Below are 24,944 nucleotides of genomic sequence, written 5' to 3'. Positions count from 1 at the left end.
GCCCATTAAATTCTGCTTACATACAATTTTTTTTGTTTTGTTTTGTTTTGTTTTTTTCTTAATGAAAATGTGCAGGCTTCATCATTTCAAATTTGTGAATTGTTTTAATTTCCTTGACTCACATTTTTTTGTTCTTAATATATTCATTTTGATCTTTTTTTTAATCACTTCAGTTGGTCATTTTGGTGGGGTTCAGTGGTTTCATAAGGGGTTCTTCACCTTCGGAAGAACATGGGGTTACGCAGGCAGGCGGCTAGTCACCTGCAACACCCCAGGGGTCCTGCGGAGGTCTCCAGGCTGCTGTCAGTGTCTGAGGCCAGGGTCTGGTCAGTGGACATGGAGGAGATGTCGTTGACGGAGGAGGAGGGAGGGAGGCTCTCGCTGCTGTTCACGGCTGCACCTGCGCTAAGGGAATCAACAGCAGCAGGGGGTTACAACGTAAAAGAGTCCTCCATCACACAGGAGCAGAGAAACAACCAGAACAAGCAGTCATTAACAGTGGAACAGTGTACGGCCACAGATGTGTAGACTCGCTAGCCCTTGGCTAACGGGCCGGACCTTTTAGTTGACTGGATTGAGGTTCCAGTCTCTTCGAGGGGCGTGGGTTTGAATCCGACTGCTGCCACCAAATGTATCAGGAATTCAGGAGACAGGCGGGAATCAAACCTGGGTTCCCCACACCACGGGCAACTGTGCTAACCAGTCAACTAAAGGGTCCGACCTGTTAGCCAAGGGCTAGCGAGGTTACACATCCGTGGTCATACACTGTTGCAAGAGCAACTATAGAACACAGTCTAAATAAAAAAAAATTTGGGGGGGGGGGTTTCCCCTTTTTCTCTCCAATTGTATCCAGCCAATTACCCGAGTCATCCCAGTCGCTGGTCCACCCCCTCTGCAAATCCAGGGAGGGCTGCAGACTACCACATGCCTCTTCCAATTACATGTGGAGTCACCAGCCCTTTCTTTTCACCTGACAGCGAGGAGTTTCGCCAGGGGGACAAAGCGCGTGGGAGGATCACGCTATTTCCCCCAGTTCCACCTCCCCCCTGAACAGGTGTCCCGACCGACCAGAGGAGGCGCTAGTACAGCGACCAGGACACATACCCACATCCGGCTTCCCACCCACAGACACGGCCAATTGTGTCTGTAGGGACGCCCGACCAAGCCGGAGGTAATACGGGGATTCGAACCAAAGACCCCCGTGTTGGTAGGTAACAAAATAGACCACTACGCTACCCGGACACCCAATAAAAATTTTACATGACTGAATATGCTATTCTAATTTGACAAAGAAAATCAACAATCATATCATACCACAATCACAATGTGTAATGATACGGGGCTGCTAAGGTTAGGGTCCGATAAGCTGATTTATCATCTGAGTTTGATGGACTTGCTGGGCTCGTTTCGTTGGCTTGTATTTGATGCACTCAGCTGATTTATTTACTATCTAGTCACATTTATTTGATTTTGTTGTGTACTCGTTATTCCGAGGCAAAGTTGGCAGGTCAAATTATCTGAATAACCAGCCATTCACAGGCACTGGCCAAATAGCCACCTATTACCCATTCATTTTAAAATAGACCCCAACATATTCAGGGACTGAGGTGCAATACAGCAGACTATGAAGAGGGAACGTTGTGACTGTGCATTACACAAGGCATACTGAGTAATACGGTCGTGCACTGCAAATTGTATTGTGCATCTGTCATCTCTCAAATGGGAACCATTATTGATAATTTCTTCCATTGTGCAGGAATGAGTGCCGCTCAAGTCGAGTCCATGAGCTATTATCTTTCTCAGATTCCTGACAAGACTACTTATTAAGCCTATTCAGTTGCCAATATGTCAAAGTAATTGATATTTCATGACAGGGCCTACGCACTGCGTGGGATGACCTTCTTTTTGATAAATTTGACTTCTGTTATTTCATTTCGCTGTAATGATATGCAAAGGTGAACTGTAATACCTTGTTAGAGATGGAAGGGCCAGTTCAATCTCCTCTCCTCTCAATTTGACTCTTGCACACTTCCTTCCTTTTCTTTTCAGCAGTTGGCATGTTTTCGTTTTTTTTTTTCCATTAGAACTTGAGTAAATTGTTTCTGCTCTCTGAGACGAATTCAGGAGTCGATGCAGACACAGTTTGTTAGGAATTTTTTGTTGATTTTTTGATTTTGATTATGATATACTTTATTAATCCCCATGGGGAAATTCTACTCTGCATTTAACCCATCCTAGCTGTGTAAGTAGGATCAGTGGGCAGCCGCCGTGCAGCACCCGGGGACCAACTCCAGTATGTCATGCCATGCGTTGGTCAGGGGCACAGACAGGAGTACTAACCCTATTATGCATGTCTTTTTGATGGTGGGGGGAAACCAGAGCACCCAGAGAAAACCCACCGCAGACACGGGGAGAACATACAAACTCTACAGAGAGGAAAACCTGAGATGACTCCCAAGGTTGGACAACCCCGGGGTTCAAACCCAGGACCTTCTTGCTGTGAGGCGATAGCGCTAACCACTGGGCCACCGTGCTGCCAATGCCGTGCCGTGCCGATTCATCTGCCCATTACACAGCAGTAAAGTGCAAACAAGGGTGAGGGATCTTTTCTTTCAAGGGAAGGAACTGGAAACTGAAAACAAAAATGACCAAAAAAAAAAAAGATACCACAGGTATACCGTATAATGTAATTTTTCTTATCCAAAGGTAATTCCTCCCAGGCAATGATCTGCAACTGACCAACTGTGCTGTTTTCATTCTTAAAGTCTCCAGTAAATAATCAAACTAAGAAACTAACTTAAGCTTGCATACAAACCATTTATTACAGTGATGGATAATAGGGAGGCTATAGGGATCAGTTAATTTTCTCTTGGCACGGACAATCTAACTAAATTTCTACCCATGTAACGCCCCTACAATTTGTCATTCCTTCTATAAACATGCTTTAACATTTTAATGGTTCCTAGCCACGCTGTCCAATAATAGCTGGAATGGAAAAAGGTGCTATGATCTATATCTTTATAGTGGATAATAACTTTTGCACTTTCACACAAAACTCATTATACATTTTCTGCAGCGCTGCAGAGTTACATATCACTACATCATTTATCAGCTACAAATCTCTTTCTGAGTCACTCAATAGGAAAAGCAGGCATGGGGTAAGGGGATAGCCAGAACAGCCATTTTCGGTCCACAGCATACCAACGCTCCACTGATTTGTGCAAAGGACATGTACGATGGTGCAGGCAGACCATAAATCTCCTGTTTACGCATCTTGCCACTGTGGGTGGAGATTGCTTAAAGGACACTGGTAGCTATTTCAGCTGACCATAAACAAACAGCAGGCAAAGTGAGATTTATGGTTGGTATCAGTTCCAGTAGTCACGACATTTTCAGGTTTACTCAACAGCTGCAGAATAGTGCTCAACTATACACTAAGGGACTTTTCCTGAAGTAGGAGCTCTAAATCTTAGATAAAATAAACACAAGTGTGGTATCTCCTAATATCTTTCCAGGCTTTGTCACTCCATTTTGTTCCCCTTTTGTGAGGTGTTACTTCATGGGCCCGGATCAAAACAGCCATTCTGTGGCAAATCTAGTGAAAAGAGGATTTTATTCAATTCGAGAACTATAACTCAGTACATGTCTTCGGACTGTGGGGGGAAACTGGAGCACCCGCAGGAATCCCACGCAGACATGGGGATAACATGCAAACTCCACACAGAGAATGACCTGGGACAACATCCAAGGTTGGACTACACCGGGGCTCGAACCCAGGACATGTTCAAAGACATGTAGGACAGGTGAACTGGCCGTAGTAAATTGTCCCTAGGTGTGAATATGTGTGTGCGTGCATGTCTGCCCTGTGATGGTCTGGCGGCCTGTCCAGAGTGTCTCCCCGCCTGCCGCCAAATGACTGCTGGGATAGGCTCCAGCATCCCTGTGACCTTGAGGAAGGATAAGCGGTTTGGATAATGAATGAATGAACGAATGAACGAATGAACGGATGAATGAATGAATGAATGAATGAATGAATGAATGAATGAATGAATGAATGAACGAACGAACGAACGAACGAACTCAGTACAGTAAAGCTTTAGTGTAGCATCAAACTATACCATATCTTGTGCGGAAACCTATAAAATATACAAGCCAAGCTTAATACCATGAACTGCTGCACCAACAAAGGACGCTCACCCCTTATTTTAGTGGAAAAATGGAAAAAAAGAGACTGAACGAAGGAAAGGGTCATGTGGAGAGAAGGGGGTGTAGAGGGAGACAGAGAAAATAGGGAAACAGATGAGAGATGGAGGAATGTCATAAAAGAGGAAAGGGGAGTAAAGGAGCGAGAGAGAAAAACAGATATTCTGACTCATCATTTTTCATCCCAATTTGACATGTCCAATTCCCTGTTGTCATTAGCTCACCCCATTGCACGACCACTACGGTGGGCAGGAAGAATTGTATAGACTTTCACAGACTTCCACTTAGTCCTCTGATAGATGCGGAGTCGCCGATTGCCCTATCACGTGCCGCCGTTCATGCTATTTCCCCAGGATCCACCTGCAGCTGTACTGGCACCTGCAGCTGTACTGGTGCCGGCCCACCTATAGGAGTCGCTAGCGGCAATGGTGCGATACATTATCCCTGCCAACTTCCTGCCCAGGAACCACTGACCTCCCTATGACGCAAAGTTAGAGGCAACACTAGGATTTGTAGGAACTTAAGTTTTGGGACACTACCGTAGTAGCATGCTGTACCACCTGAGTGCCAGACAAAGGATTTTACGTAAGACCTTTTGCATTGTAGATTTAATTCAGAGCAGTTTAGTGACTATCCAGAACTTAGTCTGATCTTTGCTGCTGATCATTTCGACCTGCACAGAAGCAGAGTAAAGCAACACTGTTCATCTGGTTCTTATTGTTTATATTACCTTTAACTGCTTGAGTTGTTTTTGTCTTTGTTTTTTTGTTTTTGTTTTTTGTTTTTTTGCATGATAAAAATAGATGAAACAAGCCAGTCAGATTATTTTTTTCCTCTGTAAATGGCAAAGTGTAGGCCTGTGTTACCAATGGCATTATGGCTCTATACTGCCATTCTGTGGTAAACTATAGAATTACGCTAACTGGTTGACAAGAACACACTGAACCTTAAAAATGAAACCGCAAAGAACACAGTCCACTTTTGAGGTCACATGCAGATGAGGGTTGAACATTTCCACATGGGAACATTGGCCAAAAAAAGGACCCCAACCTTAGCGCACGATATGTCCATATACATACATACATACAAACATACATACATACATAGTACATATGAACATATGTGCATACACAGTAAAAATATTACACATAAAATGTAATAGTGAGTATAAAATACTGACAGGCAAAGTTGGCATTCATTTTTTAGTTAAAATATGCCATTCACCTGTACACATTCATAAAATATAACAGACTACACAAAATAACACTAATATATATATATATATATATATATATATATATATATATATATATATATATATATATATGGGTTTTTTTGTTTTTTGTTTTTTTAACAAGATGGGGGAGACAGAGACACATGGTCAATGGCACAATGGATTTTTCAGTGTACAAGGGTAACTCCATTAAGGTTATAGTAAATTCACTTACAGAGCGATTAGGGTTATGCACTGAGAGTACCTGAAGGTGAAGGCTGTCCCTTCACAACGCCATTCTTCGTTCTCTCCTCAAAGTTCATCACCTCTTTATAGATTAGTTCTGTCGAGGAGCACATTAGAAAAGTAAAAGTAATTCAGAGGATCAAGTGGAAAAGGACAAAAAGAGATTCTTGTCTTCTCAGACTGTGCTTACTTTTTACTTATCAAAGAACAGCTTTTGGTTAACTAATTGGAAAGGCTTGACTAGAAGTGCAATCACCAAACACTGAATTATTGGCCAAGCTAAGGATATACCATAGCATTTCAAACATTTAAAGAAAGGATTTAACGATGTGCCAGAATGCCAAGAATATTGAAAGATGATGCATTTTGCAACAATTGATATACACATTTTATTACTTGTTGGTTAACCCCCCCCCCTTTTTCTCCCCAGTTGCATCCAGCCAATTACCCCACTCTTCCGAACCATCCCAGTCACTGATCCACCCCCTCTGCTGATCCAGGGAGGACTGCAGACTACCACATGCCTCTTCTGATACATACGGAGTCGCCAGCCGCTTCTTTCACCTGACAGTGAGGAGTTTCACCAGGGGGATGTAACGCGTCGGTGAAGTCCCCCCCCTCCCGAACAGATGCCCCGACCAACCAGAGGAGGCACTACTGCAGCGACCAGGACACATTTCCACATCCGGCTTCCCACCCGCAGACACTGCCAATTGTGTCTGTAGGGACACCCGACCAAGCCGGAGGTAAAACGGGGATTCGAACCAGCGATCCCCATGCTGGTAGGTAACAGAATAAACCGCTATGCTACCCGGACGCCCCACTTGTCAGTTAATTTTGACTTGTTTTGATGCATTCTTATTCGTATTGTCTTTACATAAGTTCAATAATACAAGTAAGAAAATCAAAGCATGTTCAATCAGTTCATGTGGATACAATGTTTATTGACAGATACATTTCATCACTCAACTATTTCACTTAGATAAGTGATGAAACATACATCTGTCAATAAACAATGTATCCAGATTAACTGATTCAACCTTCTTTGATCTTATTCATATCATTATCCTATTTGAAGATTTTGTCAGGAGTCTGAATAAGGCACTAACCTTTCCATTCATCAATAGAGTGTTCTCTCTCATCCAGCTGCTTGTCGTAGATCTGGGGTGGAGGCTGAAGGGCAGAAACACAGGGCAAACTCATTTTAAACCAAGCTTGGTACGTCAATATACAGCAGAGTCAAATTTTACATCATGAACTTTGGTCATTCTCCAAAACAGAACGTTCAAAATAGTCGACACAACTAACTGAATGAACAGACTGGCTACCAACAAACAGCAGGGAAAAAAAGTCAGATGTGTAATAATAAAACTATAAGTATCAATGTCTTGATGTTGATGAAACGTATCTGTCAATAAACATTGTATCCAAATGAACTGATTCAACCTTCTTTGATATAAGTATCAATGTGCATTCACGATGCACTGGATCCAGTTGTAACTTAAGATGTTTTCACAAACTAACATCACGAGGATAACAAAGACATTTGCAGGTTACTATTTCAATGATACAACTTTTTGGACATGTCATATTCATTCATTTACTATGTCCTTTACAACAAAGGGCAATGGGAACTGTAACTTTGCTGTAACTGAACAGAAAGATGGTAATTAATACATGAGATGATTTTTACAATATCCCCCAATGAAAACAAAGACGTGTTGGGGTAGACGGGAGTATGATATGGAAACTAACAATAGATGCGTGTCGGTACAGGTGGATTTGGAATGAAAATAGAAAATATTTAAAGTGAGTGAGAGTGAATTAAGTTAACACTTGATATACCCTATCTCCCCATTTACTAAAAAAGGGCTACTGTAGCTTACACTATACATATATTTATACATTATATATTTATATAATATAATAATAAAATATAATAATTTATGTAATAATATATATTTATATACACTATACATCCATCCATCCATTATCCAAACCGCTTATCCTGCTCTCAGGGTCACGGGGATGCTGGAGCCTATCCCAGCAGTCATATATTATATATTTGAGTTTTTTATCCTTATACACTTGTATGCCGCATAATGAAAAAAAAAACACAAAAAAGGTTTTAAATGATTAAAAAAAAGGCCACCAAGGATAAATATTTGATTGGAGGGCTGAAGGAAAACCCCTGGTGGGCCATCTGGCTACTGCCTATTTTCATTTGTCATTGTAGTTGCCCCACAGGGTTGTCACTCATCTACAGCAGGACAACAATATGCTGTCTGGAAGCTTTTTATCTTTTTATCGCCTGTTCAGTCTCGACCCTGCCTCAGACTCTGACAACATCTCCCTCCATCTTTGTCACTTCAGGTGATGAGACCGCCCCTGTACTGCATCAATGTGACCTTATGAGAGAAGAGGGCGGCTGGTCACCACTGAATACACATTCACCCGGTGCTACTGCAAGCTTTTTATGCACAGTCTTGGCTTGTTTTAACAAAGCCCCCCCAAGTTGCTGACAGAAAGCGATTTTATTAACGCATCATTTGCACTGACACTCCCAGCCACTGCAAAATGAGATAGGCGATGATTAAAACAATGTGATGGAAGTGAATGCTTTTATCCCACACAAGCGTAGGGTACCATACTGCTTCCCAGCTGCTTTAATTCAATTAGGAGTAAAAACATTAATCTGATTTATATGTCTGAACTAACAATATAGACTGGGTCTGAGCACATGCACATCTATCCATCCATTATCCAAGCCGCTTATCCCAATTGGGGCCGCGGGACGCTGGAGTCTAACCCAGCAGTTATTGGGCAGCAGGCACGGAGACACCCTGGACAGGCCACCAGTCCTTCAGAGGGTACACACACACACACACACACACACACACACACACACACACACACACACACACACACACACACACACACACACACACACACACAAATTCACGCCTAGGGACAATTTAGTATGGCAAATTCACCTGATCTATACATGTCTTGGGACTGTGGGAGGAAACCGGAGCACCCGAAGGAAACCCACGCAGACACGGGGAAAACATGCAAACTCCACACAGAGGATGACCTGGGATGATCCCCAAGGTTGGACAACCCCGGAGTTCGAACCCAGGACCTGCACATGCACATAAACAGCTGTATTTCTGTTACCTAAAAGCATAGTGAATATTTTACATTTCAGTGGTGTATTCTTCAGTTATACTACCAACATAGGTTCTGGTCTATTCTCTATAACTTGATATATTGTATTATATCAACCTATACAGTATGTAACCAGTCTCTGTATTTTAGATTTTACAGTTCTTTTTGGGCCCATAGTATAATTCATGTCTTTGATGTAGGGCGATTGTTATTTACCATGGATATTTGGACGAGATCTCTGGCCTTCATCAGCATGAAATGACATTAGAGAGGGGGAAAACAGCAGAAAATTCGTTGAAGGAGCAATGCCAATGATGGCCATAATATACATGTGACATCATCACTAACAACAATATGATCATTAAAAGCATCATCAACATCATCAGCTAAGTTAGACATGTGAGCGAAACTTGTTTTTTGTAACTCATGTTCGACATGTTTGGGGACGTAATTGAATACATGTATTCACAAAAGATGAGACATGCTACAAATGAAAACACAGTAAAAAATTATCCAAAATGATCTATTGCTCACCATAATATTGATTGCTACAATGCAGGTGTATGATTACTGTACATCTGAAATATATTGCACAGAGCATTCAGTAGCCTAGATATTACATCAGCTTGCCGTGGACCCATCGGTTTATTATTTACAGGTGCATGTGGTACTGTGACATCTTAAGATAAAAAAAACCAAGCTGAAGATGGCTTTTCCCAATCTCACTGTCAACACATACTAATGAGGGTCTGACAAGGAAATCAGACTTCACCAAATCAACAAGGCAAGTCAGGCTCTCGCTTCGCTAAACAGTACAATGAGCGTTCACAATGTCATACCAGTGAGCTCCTAAAACAGGACAGTGTGACAAAGTGCTGTATATCTTGAAATACTGAGGTTATTCTGTTAAGCCTACATAATTATGCAAGATTTAATCATGGGGAGAGGCTTACGTGATAATACCATGAAAATTGGGAAACATGACAGAAAAATAAAATGAGATGCAAACTAAAAAAAATAAAAAATAGAAAGGAAAAAAACCCACAAGTGCACTCATTCGGCAGTTTCCACATTTCTATTAGCAAAGGGAAAAGTCTTAACACTGGTATACTGGTAGTCCCCAAGTTACGAACGAGTTCTGTTTTTGAGTCTGTTCATAAATCGAATCTGTCGGAACAGTTCTATACCATTCACATCTAGCCTCAACTAGTCAAACGTTTGTCTTAGTATATAGTATGGTAGCGAATTCGGGGGGCAACCACAGGAACCACAGGAACCGAGACGCGAACCCGTATCGCCCGCCCCGCAGGAGACATCGCTAACTGCTCGACTCAAGGGCCCTTTAGTCAACGGTTAGCGATGTCTCCTGCGATGCGGGCGATCAGGTTCGCTTCCTGGCCGCGGCAGTTCCTGTGGTTGCCCCCCTAATTCGCTACAGTATAGTATATAGTATATATCTTACCTAAAACATCATACATATAATAATAATAAATGTAAGTACAGTACAGTATTTATAATTGAGAGAGAGAATGTGTGTATAGGTATAAAAAATATTAAGGAAAAATGTCTTACAATTCAAACTCCCCACCACCCACTGTCACGGAGCGGAACGTGACCGGCGGATGCTGGTCATTTGACGCCAGAAACGAGAGCCCGCTCGGGGCTCACCTCCCCACCTCACCGGGTAAGTGAAAAAAAATATATGAGCGTTTCACCTCTCTCTGAACACTATTATTTCCACTTTCGTCTCAATCGTGATCGTTTTCCTTTTCTTCGATGCATCACCATCACTTGCATCAGATTTATGCTTTGAGGCCATGATTACGAGGGTAAACACACGAAAAGAGTCAAAACGCAACGCACACAATGTTTACGCTATCCGACGTAAAATGGCGACGGTGGCGTGGCGTTATTCTCCCTCGGGCCGACGAACCACCTAAAACGCGCAATGTTTTACGCATCATGCAAAGTTGTCCGTCCGTCCGTTAGTACGAACCATTGTGTGTAACTAAATTTTCAAAAATAATAGGCTTTACGGAGGTCTGTTCATAAGAACGGGCGTCCGTAACCCGGGACTACCCGTACTTTAGACTTTAAAACTTACTTGTAGCACTTGTATGAAACTGATCAAGCGATGACTCAAGTCAAGTCATTGCTTTTGTTTTCCTTGTTGAACAACAAAGTGACGGCAAGTCACATAGATATAAACAGCAAGTAACATAATACATGCTGAGAACCTGGGAACAGTGTTGATCGAAGGAAGACGGGGAGAGAAATTTGCTGGGACCTTCAATCAATATGAATCTACCAGAATCCTACTTACCGCCTCCACCTCTGCAGGATCATACCACACGTTGATGTAGGGGTGCTGTAAGGCCTCATCCACAGATATCCGTTTTGCAGGGTCGATGATCAACATCTTGGACAGCAGGTCTCTAGCCTGGCTAGCTGTGACAAGAAAAGAAACAACTCTTTGACATCACAATGCAAAAAAAATATTTCTGTAGAATTTGTTGAATAATTCTTTTGTTTGTTTTTTTATTTTGTTTGTTTTGGGTTTTTTTATTTTGTTTGTTTTCCCCTCTTTTTCTCCCTAATTGTACTTGGCCAATTACCATATTTTCTGAGCTGTCTTGGTCACTGCTCCACCCCCTCTGCTGATCCGGGGAGGGCTGCAACTACCACATGCTTCCTCCGATACATGTGGAGTGGTGAGTGGTTGATGCTAGATCCAGCGGGGTGTAGGCACGGAAGTAGAGGTGATTGGTTGTTGGTTAGGATTAGGGTTAGGGTTTAAACTCTTTTTGAATTTCCATTGTTAGCAAGCATTAACGTTAGCTATTGTTACAGTACGATCTGGCAATGTTAAGGTCAGTTGTAAGCTAGCTAGCTAAATGTTTCAGTGCGCATCGTTTGTTTCAAGTCAGTGCGCTTCGAGGTTCTGCGCTGTCTATTAGCCGATGCAACAGCTAATTACAGCTACTTCCATGCCTACACGCCGTTGGATCTAGCATCAACGATGTGGAGTCGCCAGCTGCTTCTTCTCACCTGACAGTGAGGAGTTTCGTCAGGGGGACGCAGCGCGTGGGAGGATCACGCTATCCCCCCCAGTTCCCCCTCTCCTCTGATCAGGCGCCCCGACCGATCAGAGGAGGTGCTAATGAGCGACCAGAACACATACCCACATCTGACTTCCCACCCACAGACACAGCCAATTGTGTCTGTAGGGACGTCCAACCAAGCCATAGGTAACACGGGGATTCGATCCGCCAATCCCCGTGTTGGTAGGCAATGGAATAGACCGCTACGCTACCCTGACGCCCTGGACATTGTTGAATAATTCTGAGACACAACATGAGAAAGTGAAGGTGTGGGGACAGTCAGTAAGAGAAAGACAAAGAAAATAGAATGAGAGAGCGAGAGATAGAGGGAAAGAGAGGGAGCGACCATATATAGTACAAAAATTAGAGCCATACACACAAAGTGAGATCAACAGTACAATATCAGTCACAACTAAGGCAAGCTACCATTGTATAGAAGAGTGGATGAACAAATACACACTCCACTTTACTACAGGGGGTTTGATCTGACAAACATGAAGTCTGTCCGGTGAGGTTAACATCAATCTCTAATAAATGCAGAAAGAGCTGAGCTTAAGTGTTCCTATTAACCTGGCTAGATTTGATGTGTGATATTTTAACACGTATTTGCAATACCACACAACCTTTCCAAGTATAGTCTTTATGAATGAAATTAGCCTGTGTGCTTATCCCTTCTAAATGTAAGGAAATTCACCATCGCTGGCCAGTCCTTCTCTGCCTTCTTCCTCACTTTAACTGATATGAAATAGGGAGCCGATTAACCCACAGAGCATCCCCATCCCATACCCGCTGTCCTAACACACACTATAAATAGCTCCTCAGCAGCAAAGCACTGAGAGAGAAGCAGCTGAGCGGGACGCATCCTCAGTATGATGCCGCAGCATCAACATGGTAACACACAGGGACAGGAATCTTCCAGGATGTCAGCTATCCACCTCTGTGCCACACTATCCTAATCTCCCTCATTCAACATCTCCCTGAGTTATTTATCTAATTCTCTACCTCCCACCCCCACATTACAATATAACCGAAGACCCAACTGGCTCCACTTTCTCTTTGGCCTGTCTTTTACTTATGAGAGTAGAAAACAGCAGCATGGCAAACCAATGCCGGAAAACCAATAATGGTGGAATTCTACCACATTTTCTGTCCATTTATTATGCTTCCCCCACCACCACCACCCCTCTCCCTCATTCATTCTGTCTGTCTATTTGTCTTTCTCATTGGCTGCATTTCCCTGGCTGCTGCTAATATTGCAGGGTGCAAGCAGGGATGCAAAAGTGAATCCTGAGAAATCAACACATGTAATAAGAGGCTTTGCATTGCGCTGTACCGTGCTGTGTTTATGCATTTTGTATTTTTTCTGTTTTATATGATTTTTTTATTTATTTATTTATTTTTATAAATTTATTTCTGATTTTTCCCTTTTTTCTCCCAATTTAGTGGCCAATCGATCCCTATTTTAATTCAAACACCCACCCTCGCACTGTATGCGTTCGCCAACTGCATCTCTCCGGCCGGCAGTCTCGAAGGAGACCGCCTCGCCACTTTCGTGACAAGGCGACTCCAAGCCGAACCACTGTTTCCCCGACACACACAGAGACGCATTCACGTGACGAACACAAGCCGACTCCGCCCCCCTCCCGAAGACAGCGTTGCCAATGATCGCTGCTTCATCGAGTCCGGCCATAGTGGGATCTGACGAGACCGGGGCGCGAACCCCAGTCCCCAGTGGGCAACTGCATCGACACAGAGCCGATGCTTAGACCGCTACACCACCGCGGACCGATTATATGATTTTTTTCAATCTTTTTTTTAATCTTCTCTACTAGTTCAAGTTCAAGTTGTTTTATTTGTCAAATGCACAACAATACAGTGTGGCAGGCATTACTGGCAATGAAATGCTTAGCCATCAGTTCAACCCAAGAAAGCTAAAAATAATAACAATAATAATAATAAAATAACAGATTAAGTTAAAACTAAAAAAAATCTAAAAATTAGAAAATTACAGTATTTACAGTCCAGCATGAGAAATTAAAAACTAAAGCGAGACTACTCTTTATTGAACTGACTGGTTATTTAGAAGTGTTATGTTAAAGTATGTGTAGTTTGTACAGTTTTTATACTTGAAAATGTTTGTCTGTGATCTCATACAATGTCTGCAGAGATAGATAATATTCACCTCATCATCTAATCTCATCCCCATATATTTAAGTATACAAACACGCCACAGGTAATATCAGATTGTAATAGTATTTATCAGTGCTTGATAATGGGCAGCTGTTAAATCGTGATTTATGAATAAGTAATAAAGCACTTATAAGCTCCTGCGTCACACTTACATCAGCCAGATTAAACACATTAAAGATCCAGTGCAAGGGTTTTAATTCAGTCAGACGTGTGTCACTGTGGTCAAGTTATATCATATCAAGGTTAGGGAGTGCCATTTTTTCAGCTTTAGAAATATCATTTGATTTGATATAACTGTTTTAGTGAAGCTTCTCTAAGCATAACCAGTTGTTGGGGGGGGGCTGAGTTCATAATAGTCTTTATTGATTGCTAGTTAGCGCATTAACTGGCATGATGTTGTTAGGCAACTATTCAAAAACAGACTGACGATGACAATTCCTTGACTGTCCAGTCAAATCAGGTTATTAAATGGTGTAATTTATTACCAGCAGCAGATTCATTTTCCAAAATGGTTTAATTGTGTTGACAACCAGAAGGAGACTTTCTCAACAGGCCATATTTTCATAACAACGGCAGTTCTGATTGTGTGGGTAACTTCACATTAACAAACCTTATGTTAAAAAATACAAGATTGGAAAACACGATTTTCATTAGACTGGATCTTTAATAACCATCTTATTAATACAGTTTGGAATGTTGTACCTAGTGCCTTTTTCCCTTTTTTATCCAAACTGAACTTTTCCTATCAGCACTTATTGGACTAAACTGTCGAGACCAACATATTTACCCTGACATCAACCATTTGAGACGTTGTACATTAAAGCTACGGTAGGCAATTCACTTTTAGAATTGTGGTATTTACAGTTTTGGTAATATCTGAGGAAAAATTCTTTTCATCCCTTCTAATATTAATAAATGAAATGCTCTGGGGAAAAGTCAAGTTTCTGTGACTGCTGTGGACATGTAACATAAACACTGGAGGAAAACAGGCCCATATTTTCAAACATGGCTCGGCTGAAAAACACGTAAAATTTTTCGTCTATAACTGAAACTCTTCAGTTATGTACATAAATATACTTCAAAGAAGGCTGAATCAGTTCATCTGGATACAATGTTTATTGACAGATACGTTTCATCACTCATCTCAGTGACCTCTTAAGTCTAAACTGACTGCAGGTATCCCCGCCCTGATGAACAGTACAGCAATGAGCGAAACCAACAATTGGTGTCATATGCAAATATGGCCATGACATTAACTAGTTACAATGGCCATGTGTACTATTCACAGAGGATTTGGGAACTCAACCTTCTTTGGTTTTCTCGGATTATTGAGCATGCATTGAGACACAAACATACTTCATTTTCACGTGGTCAAATAAATCACAAACTGGCCTTTTAATGTGGGATGTTGTGCAAAGTAAATCAAGGCGCCGTTAGTAGCTTTATCATGACTCTCAATCATGACACTGAGCTGCAGGTTCTTACCTTTAAGTTTGTTGTGCTCGGAGTCAGCAGGGAAAAGGCAGTCGGGGAAGAGCTTGGGGAAAGTGAGGCCGGCATACTTTGGCCTGTTCTCCACGTAGTTCCTCACTGTCGGCTGCAGTTTCTTCATAAACTCTGGCGACGGTGTGCCCAGTTGCTCAATCACTTTGTTCCACTGGTCAATGTCTGATGCAGGAGTCAAGGTCAAGGAAAACAACACAGCCGTTGCATCCTGTCTGAGTCAGGGTCCTGGGTATCACTGATACGCACACAGAAGTTACCGTAAATGAACAGAGGGAACTATTTGTGTTCGCGTCTACGCAAGTGTTTTTTCACTGAAAGTCAAGTGGATGATACTGACACTTGAGATGGAAAGTCTGATCGATAATAAGTGAAAGTTGAGAAATACTGCAACAGAATAAACTACCGCATGTCCTCATCAATTTTGAATGTTGTATGAGATAATACTGTATGTTGGTGCTTGGCATTACCCTCAAAAGCTGTCTTTTTTTATAATCCCAACAACCTAGACATCTGTTTCATTCCAGATCAGAGGCTGCAATGTAAAAGTTATAAAATGAACCTCAGTCCTCCTCTGCAATGGCAACTCCCCTGCTTAAGTAAGACACTATAAAAAGCAAATAAAAAAACAAAAGCTTTTGTTTTTTATTACATGATCCCCCTACTTCTCTTGCCAACACTCTCACAATTTTCTTCTTTGTTGTAAAGGCAGTAGCTAGTCTCTCTCAAATGCTATGCTGTGCAGAACTCTGCCAAACAGTTCAGTGGGAAGGATTTATCCGGCTTCTTGGAAGTGCAACGGTTTTAAAGTGCTCTCTTGGGCCAAGTTCAATAAGATGCAAGTCCTTTTTGTGCTTTGTTAGCAGATATATGTCTGAAATACTTCCTGGGTCCAAACCCCAGGGCTTGGGTGAGTTCAGAAGCTCATCCAAGCACTCGGTAAGCTTTTGAGAATTGGGTCACGAAAGAGAAAATCTGCTGATGAACACACTGATGAACACACACAAATCTGGCTGTTTTATATAGACTTACATCATGATATTTGTGTGTGTGTGTGTGTCAAGAGAGAAGTGGGGGGGGGGGGCGGTAGAGAGAAAAGGAGAATGTGTGCCTTTTTGTGTATATGAGGACATTTGCATGTCCCCTCTCTGCAACACACAAATGACATTCTCTCGCCCCCACCACACACCCCAAATTCTCCCCTCTCTCTCACCCCTTATGTTCTCACAGACAAGTGCCAATTGACACCGTTGGCTGCCAGGGCCACCAGAAAACCCTATTACCTCATCCTGCTGGAACGCCACACACTTCCACATCCTTTTTGTCTGCGTTGCACTTTGTCCATCTCCACAGAGAAGCAACAGATTTTTCTTTTTATTCTTTTTTTTATCTTTCTCATCCAAGCTGTAGATTCGCCTACAGAAGACAGTCATCCATCAAATATTTTCTCAAGTTGTCTACACCAAAATCCTTTACATTCAACTGTTTATTTAACGCTTGAAACAGAGTAGCAATCTATGATTGTGTACATTTTAAAGATGTGCGGTGGGTGCCCTCTGAAATTAAGCTGAGTCGGTATAAAAATGAGTAGAGGCGTTCAGAGCCCTTACACCGTCACAGTGTTTGTCCAACAGGCACAGCAGTGTCCTGTATGTCAAAAAGAAGTGGGTGGATAGAAGGATACGATCCGTCCCAGGGAACAGCACTGCCCCTCTTATCACCTCTCCAAAGATACAGCCCACTGACCACATGTCCACTGGACCCACACACATGCACAGACACAGACACACACACATAAATACCAATAATAATCATCCATCAACATCCTGTGCATGCCTGCCTTCCATACTCTTCCTATTAAGGAATGTTTACTGCAGATGGTTAGCTAATACTGGTCCAAATTATGAAAAAGCAAATAAAGGTGCAAGTGTTTTGACTAATAAATTGGTATATTGGCAGTTTGTTGCATATGGGAATAGTTAGAACTATTGACAGTGAGGCGTCTGGGTAGCGTAGTGGTCTATTCCATTGCCTACGAACACAGGGATCACCGGTTCGAATCTCCAGCTTGATCGGGCATCCCTACAGACACAATTGGCTGTGTCGTGGGTGGGAAGCCGGATGTGGGTATGTGTCCTTGTCGCTGCACTAGCGCCCCCTCTGGTCAGTCGGGGCACCTGTTCGGGAGGGGAGGGGAGGGGGAACTGGCGGGAATAGTGTGATCCTCCCACGCACTAAGTCCCCCTGGTGAAACTCCTCACTGTCAAGTCAAGTCAATTTTACTTGTATAGCCCAATATCACAAATTTCAGGTCAAAAATGTCAAATGTCAAAATGTCCAAAAAAACGTCAAAAATGTCAGGTGAAATGAAGCGACTGGCGACTCCGCATGTATCGGAGGAGGCATGTGGTAGTCTGCAGCTCTCCCCGGATCAGCAGATGGGGTGGAGAAGCGACCGGGACGGCTCGGAAGAGTGGGATAATTGGCTAAGTACAATTGGGGAGAAAAAGAGGGAAACTTTTTTTTTTTTTAAAAAGCTAAATGTTTTTGCTTCATGCCTTTATAAAATTGTCAAGAAACTTGACTAAGCAGCCCCCAGGTATGACCATCTAATTCTAAACCACAATCCTGTACTATGGTGTACATTTTAATGATCTGTCTAGAGTACATCTCAATCTTATCCATCCATCCATCCATTATCCAAACCGCTTATCCTGCTCTCAAGCTCACGGGGATGCTGGAGCCTATCCTAGCAGTCATTGGGCGGCAGGCGGGGAGACACCCTGGACAGGCCATCACAGGGTCCACACACACACACACACACACACACACACACACAGTCACACATAGGGACAATTTAATATGGCCAATTCACCTAACCTATGTGTCTTTGGACAGTGGGAGGAAACCGGAGCACCTGGAGGAAACCCACGCAGACACGGGGAGAACATGCTAACAGAGGATGACGTAGGATGACCCCCAAGGTTGGATGACCCCGGGGCTCGAACGCAGGACCTTCTTGCTGTGAGGCGACCGTGCTAACCACTGCGCCACCATGCCGCCCTCTCAACCTTATATTTATAACAATTCTGACAGGCTGTATCAGTCACTCAGACAGACAACTGTGCACACTGTCATCCCTTTCCCATCGCTATGGCCACTGAATTAAGCCCTGAAGCTTCTTTTGCTGTGTCATACATGGACATGTACAAGAAGAGCGAGCTTATTTTCTGACATAAACCCAGAAAGTTGGGAATAACATCCTCTAGGTCAACGGGTCAAGCCAAATGAAAGGAATTAAGCCTATTAGCACTTAATGGACATCATTCCAGTGCTAATCTTCAGCAAGTGATTGACAAACGAGCATAGAGCTACACTTCACTGATCCGAAAAGAACATGTGAAGATAAACATGAGGATGAAAAGGTCAAGATGGAAACGGCGAGGCCCTCAGAGAGTATGTGTAGCCGCTGCTCTGGGCTCTCATTTACCGGACATGCAGTCATGTCCGGTAAATGAGACCCCGGCCAGCAGCAGCTACACACACCTTGGGTTCACACTGATGACCTTGTAAATCTCTCTGTCTTCCAACGTGTCTGTGAATCAGCAGTCACCCCATAAATCTTGACGTTGACATGAAAATGTTGTATACAAATCCATTTTATCATTAAAATCACCATCTCAAATTTCATGCTCATGTCATGCTTCGGATGACTGTATTTTTCCTCCGTCGTTTGTGTTTTTTGTTAAAGATGGACCAAAAGTCCAAAAATAAAAATACAATTTCTTAAGTGTCCATGTACTCTGAGTCACCTGTCCACCTCACCCAAAAACCCAGTGACCGGTGACAGTAAAATACTAACTGTCGGACCCCATAATCAGCAATAAATCTGTCTGGCCCCATCTCAGCAAAAGTTGGTGGTTCAGGTTACAACCCCTCATAGCAGGAATACACACTACGTAATGCCACAAAAATACTCATATTTAAGGAAATAGATAGATAGATAGATAGATAGATAGATAGATAGATAGATAGATAGATAGATAGATAGATAGATAGATAGAGAGATAGAGAGAGAGAGAGAGAGAGAGAGAGAGAGAGAGAGAGAGAGAGAGAGAGAGAGAGAGAGAGAGAGAGAGAGAGAAACTGAAAGTGAAAGTGAAAAATGAATTGCTTTAGCTGAGGAAGTGCCCAAAACAAGAGGGTGAAAAAGCGAACCTGTTATCTAATGATGCACATTATTATATGCTGTATTAAAGAGGATCAGTTGGGGGGGGGGGTCTGACATACATGCTACAAAGCCAACCAGATGTGAGCTTGGGTGGTTAGAATGACTACGACTACACCTCGGTTACAAACCGAGAACTAAAGGGCTGGTTAAGAGAATAATCTTCAGTCAAATGTACGAAGGAAAACAAATAGTGGGGCCACAACAAATAAGACAACAATGGTTGTTTTTTTGGACTAAGCCAGGTTTCGCTTCTGTGTACAACCTGGCAAATGCAGCGAGGTGTAAAACTGATCTGAATCCCAATTGTGAAGAATACTGTGCTTCTTAATGCACCCCCTTTTTCTCCCAGTTGTATCCGGCCAATTACCCCACTCTTCCGAGCCATCCCGGTCGCTGCTCCACCCCCTCTGGCAATCCGGGGAGGGCTGCAGACTACCACACGCCTCCTCCGATACATGTGGAGTCACCAGCCGCTTCTTTTCACCTGACAGTGAGGAGTTTCGCCAGGAGGATGTAGCGCGTGGGAGGATCACGCTATTCCCCACAGTTCCCCCTTCCCCCTGATCAGGCACCCCAACTGACCACAGGAGGCGCTAGTGCAGCGACCAGGACACATACCCACATCCGGCTTCACACCCACAGACACGGCCAATTGTGTCTGTAGGGACGCCTGACCAAGCTGGAGGTACCACGGGGATTCAAATCGTAGATCCCCGTGTTGGTAGGCAACGAAATACACCACCACGCCACCCGGAAGCCCCTTCTTACTGTTTTTTACTTATGGCTGTCTCTTATCCATCCAGGGTCAACTAGAAAAAAACAACACAGCAAGCAACAATTCTGAAGATTCTCATGTAAACTAATATCTTCCCTGAACAGATCTATCGTTGGTGTGTTTGAGACAATAGGTAACAAATGGACATCCAAATCATAAACCCCTTCGTGTTTCTGCATTTCAATAGGTACAGCGGGGGTAGGACCTTTTCGTGAAGTGGCACACAGAGTCCTACACCTTCACCACAGCACTGCCAAATGCAGAAGAAAAAGGCATGTCGTGGCAAGTTGTTGTGGGTAATGAGCAGCTTTATGCCTAGTCCACACATGCACGGGTATTTTTGAAAACGTAGCTTTTTCCATGCGTTTTGGCCTTTACACACAAACTGCATTTTAAGTTGCTTATAACGCATCTTTTGGGAAACTCCTTCCAGGGTGACGGTTTTCAGAAACTCCATTTGCGGTGTTGACGTGTGGACAGGGAAACGAGTTTTTGGCTTGTTGTTTGCTTTTTTCAGACCTCTGATTGGCCAATATGGGTTTAGGGTTAGGGTTATATCGCTGCCTGTTGGTGGGCATGCTCTTGACAGCTCATTCAATGTGTTGAGTAGCATGTGTTTTTGCGTTTCCATTTGGACAGAGATGTTTTTTAAACTGCTTGTGTGGATGGGATTTTTTTTTTTTTTTTTTTACGAATGAAGGCGGAAAAACACCGTTTTCAAAAATACCCATGTAAGTGTGGACTACCTCTCAAGCAGACTATGCTCACAGACGACATTTACCAACAAAAATGACAATCAATATCTTAATATCCAGCCAATTTTTCCTTTGTTCATCGGAGAGGAAGATGCTGACATAACAGCGCCGGTGACTGTTTCTTTCTGAATGGGTCTCAGGGGTTTGGGATAATCAGATTGCACTGCAGGGACTAGATATCATCGCAAGTATCAGTAAGGTAAGCAAAAATCACAAATCTTCAGGAAAATAGCTTGAATGTGCCATGGTATAACATTTCCCATTTCTCTGAGGACTTGGTTGGGACTGAAAAATGTTAGTTTAGAAGTCCAGTGAATCTATCCAGACAGAAATGATCTAACAGTTTCCTTATACCAACACGATAAGGTAGATTTTAACTGCATGAAAAAGGCTTGATTTTTCACCTAGTCTCCCCCCCCGCTTTTTCTCCCCAATTGTTTCTGGCCAATTACCCCACTCTTCCGAGCCATCCCAGTTGCTGCTCCAACCCATCTGTCGATCCGGGGAGGGCTGCAGACTACCACATGCCTCTTCCGATACATGTGGAGTCGCCAGCTGCTTCATTTCACCTGACAGTGAGGAGTTTCGCCAGGGGGACGTAGCGCGTGGGAGGATCACGCTATTCCCCCCAAGTTCCCCCTCCCCCCTGATCAGGCGCCCCGACCGACCACAGGAGGCGCTAGAGCAGCGACCAGGACACATACCCACATGCGGCTCCCCACCCGCAGACACGGCCAATTGTGTCCGACCAAGCCGGAGGTAACACGGGGATTCGAACCGGCGATCCCTGTGTTGGTAGGCAATGGAATAGCCCGCAACACCACCTGGACGCCCCTTTCACCTAGTTTTTGATAGTAATCGTCTTCATTGTTATTGCTGTTTTATTTCTGTATTTCTTTTATAATTAATTGGCACATTTATAGCTTTTATGTTATGTTTGTCTCTATTCTTCCCTTTATTACTCATTATTTGTACAGAGTATGCACAGATATTAGTCTTTTAACCCACTAAATGTGTACAGTTTTTGTCTTTTTCTTTCCTTTTTGTTGCTAATTTTTGGTTAGTTTGCTTAATTATTTAACTTCACGCTGTTCTTTACATCTGCTGCTGCTGCACAGTGCAGGCTCCCTACTGGGATGGATAACGTTTGTCCAGCCTTGTCTTGGTAGGTCAGCGGCATCATGTTGAATCCTCTTAGTGAATTTGAAGCAATTACTTTATCCAAGCTCTTAACAGTATCATGCATTGCTCTGTATAAATGAAATTTAATAAGGGGTGTTACCATCAGATAAGATAATTTCTGTGTGTTAACAAGGATACAGTCCCGCCCTGGGAAGAGGATTTTGTGGCGCACCATTTCTCCCATAATGCACCCCACCGACCATATATCCACTGTGCGTACAGAGGTGAAGGTGAGGCAAGCATGGAGTGAAAGAAAAGAGAAGAAAGCAGAGGTTACTGTTAGGAAAGAGTCCTCGGAAAGAGGCAACAGATATTAGGAAGCGATAGTTAGTCAATGTAGGAGAAATGATTAGTGAGAGAAACTACAGCGAGAGAAACCGAGAGAAACAGACAGAAATATGGCGAGAAAGAGCAACTGCAGACCAGAAAACATAACAGCAAAGCTGCAAGAGAACCAATTACAGAAAAAAAAAACAATCTGAGCAGTCAAGCCTTAAGGCACCGTAGCCCATCCATGCATGCTATATTAATGGAAGTAATAAAACAATGAGTCAATGCCTAGCGACATATTCAATGAAACACATAAAGTATACATGGGGCAATAAATCTCTGATAGCATTTTACACACCTTCACACTTTGATTTTACGCTGAATTCTGTGGAGGATAAATCATTTCCCACTAAACTAGTTCATATTTAATTTGTTAATTTCCAAGCACTTTGGTGCACATTCTGCAGGCGTTGCTCTGCAAAGTTTTACTGTCGATGCAGCTGTGCTGACAGCATTGAGAAGCCACAACTTATAAATCTGATCAATTCAGTATCAGGTGCCCGTGACAATATGATCCTTAGCTGATGTTGTTAAGAACACACTGCAAACTCATGCACACACGAGTTTAGTCTCACCATTTTCTTTGTATCCCATGCCCAAGATGACTTCTGGAGCTCTGTAGTATCTAGTCACCACATAAGGGGTCATCATGAAACTGGTGCCTGCAGTCCGAGCCAGGCCAAAGTCGAGTATTTTCAGGGTACAGTCTGACTTCACCACAATATTGCTTGGTTTCAGATCCTAGGAAGGCGGGGGAAAAAAAACAAAACGAAAGGACTGAAATACATGACACTTGTGTCGTAGGGTTAACTTCTAACCTCTGTTAACCGCCTTGTCAATTCAGTCTCTGCCCATTTTTATTTATTCATTTATGTAGTCCGTTTGTTTATTTTTAATTGTTTATATCTTATACTTTTATAATTTTATATTTTTAATTCTTTATATTGTTATATTTTTCTTTCATCACCTTATTTTAATTGTTTTAATCATAATCCTTGTTTTATCGCTTCTAATTGTCTTTGTTTTAATTATGCTCGTGTGACTTTATCCTGATCATGTTTTACCTTGTTCTGTGAAGCGGATCTGGCATGATGTCCTATATTTTTATTGTTTTCTGTTGTCTTATCTTGACTATGTGCATAATTTTATCCTGTTGTGTAAGGCACCTTGTAACGTGGTTTAGAAAAGTGTGCTATAAATAAAGTTTATTATAATTGTTATTATTAATGGCCCTGTGATGGCCTGACGGCCTGGCCAGGGTGTCTCCCTGCCTGCCGCCCAGTGACTGCCGGGCTCCAGCATCCCCGCGACCCTGACAGCAGGGTAAGCGGTTTGGACAATGGATGGATAGATGGAATGGATTAATGGCTGGCTTAGTGTAGCATTTGAGTTGTTAAAGCATTTTATCTTTATTTAGACTGATCATATGAGTAACTATGGTGAAACACAATACCGGATTTTCAACATGCAGGCATTGAGGAATATGTGTAGCACACGTTTCTTTTTAAACAGTGGCACCCTTTGAAAGGTAAGCTCACACTGACACAACCTTTATATCTAGTGAATATCTCAACAGATTTACACAGAAGGTGTGGTAGTCTTTCTTGGCATAACATGATTGTGGTTACAGTTCTAGTTGGGATTTTTTTTTTTACTTGTTAGGATTTCCACAAAGCTGTGTACACACGGAGATGATATGAGATGCTCGCCAATCCTTTTCGATGTTTTAGAAAAGCTGGAGAACATTAGGAGAAGACTAGACATTTGAGTGATATTGACTGTTGCTGTTCTGTGCTTCCTGTTTGACTACCAAAGGGAGACAGTTTGGGGGGAGGGGGGGGGGGCTGGAACCTTTGTGTTCGAGGTTTATCTCAACAACTAAAGTGTTTTGCAAATATTATTAGAAGAGTCACTGCCTACACTGAGAGCAACACTGAGAGCTACAGTTTTGAATAACATGTTAATGAGTTTGTGAGTTGCGTTCAGAGCTGTCATGCTTTGCAAACCACAGAGGACACATGTTGTTTTGTCTGTGCATAGCTACATG

General features: G+C 42.7%; 1 protein-coding gene across 6 annotated transcripts in view; it reads right to left on the bottom strand.

Moving 5' to 3' along the window:
* Positions 1-257: 257 nt before the first annotated feature.
* The window catches only part of mapk10 (mitogen-activated protein kinase 10), a 46,220-nt gene continuing 21,533 nt past the window's right edge, over positions 258-24,944 (bottom strand). Inside the window, exons 6-13 of one of the 6 annotated variants that reach the window (XM_056291171.1) lie at positions 23,473-23,638; positions 22,706-22,777; positions 15,607-15,789; positions 11,154-11,278; positions 9,047-9,073; positions 6,772-6,835; positions 5,682-5,759; positions 258-400 (exon numbers count right to left, since the gene is read on the bottom strand). In XM_056291171.1, the coding sequence (XP_056147146.1) occupies positions 258-400; positions 5,682-5,759; positions 6,772-6,835; positions 9,047-9,073; positions 11,154-11,278; positions 15,607-15,789; positions 22,706-22,777; positions 23,473-23,638 (858 nt within the window). Of the gene's footprint in view, positions 401-5,672; positions 5,760-6,771; positions 6,836-9,046; positions 9,074-11,153; positions 11,279-15,606; positions 15,790-17,308; positions 17,381-22,705; positions 22,778-23,472; positions 23,639-24,944 lie in introns of all 6 variants that reach the window. The other 5 variants (XM_056291166.1, XM_056291167.1, XM_056291168.1 and 2 more) reach the window with 5 other exon arrangements.

This window comes from Lampris incognitus, chromosome 12 (assembly GCF_029633865.1).
Source record: "Lampris incognitus isolate fLamInc1 chromosome 12, fLamInc1.hap2, whole genome shotgun sequence".
NCBI lineage: Eukaryota > Metazoa > Chordata > Actinopteri > Lampriformes > Lampridae > Lampris > Lampris incognitus.
The sequence above is the reverse complement of the archived record's forward strand: the minus strand, read 5'-3'. Positions and strand labels throughout refer to the sequence as shown.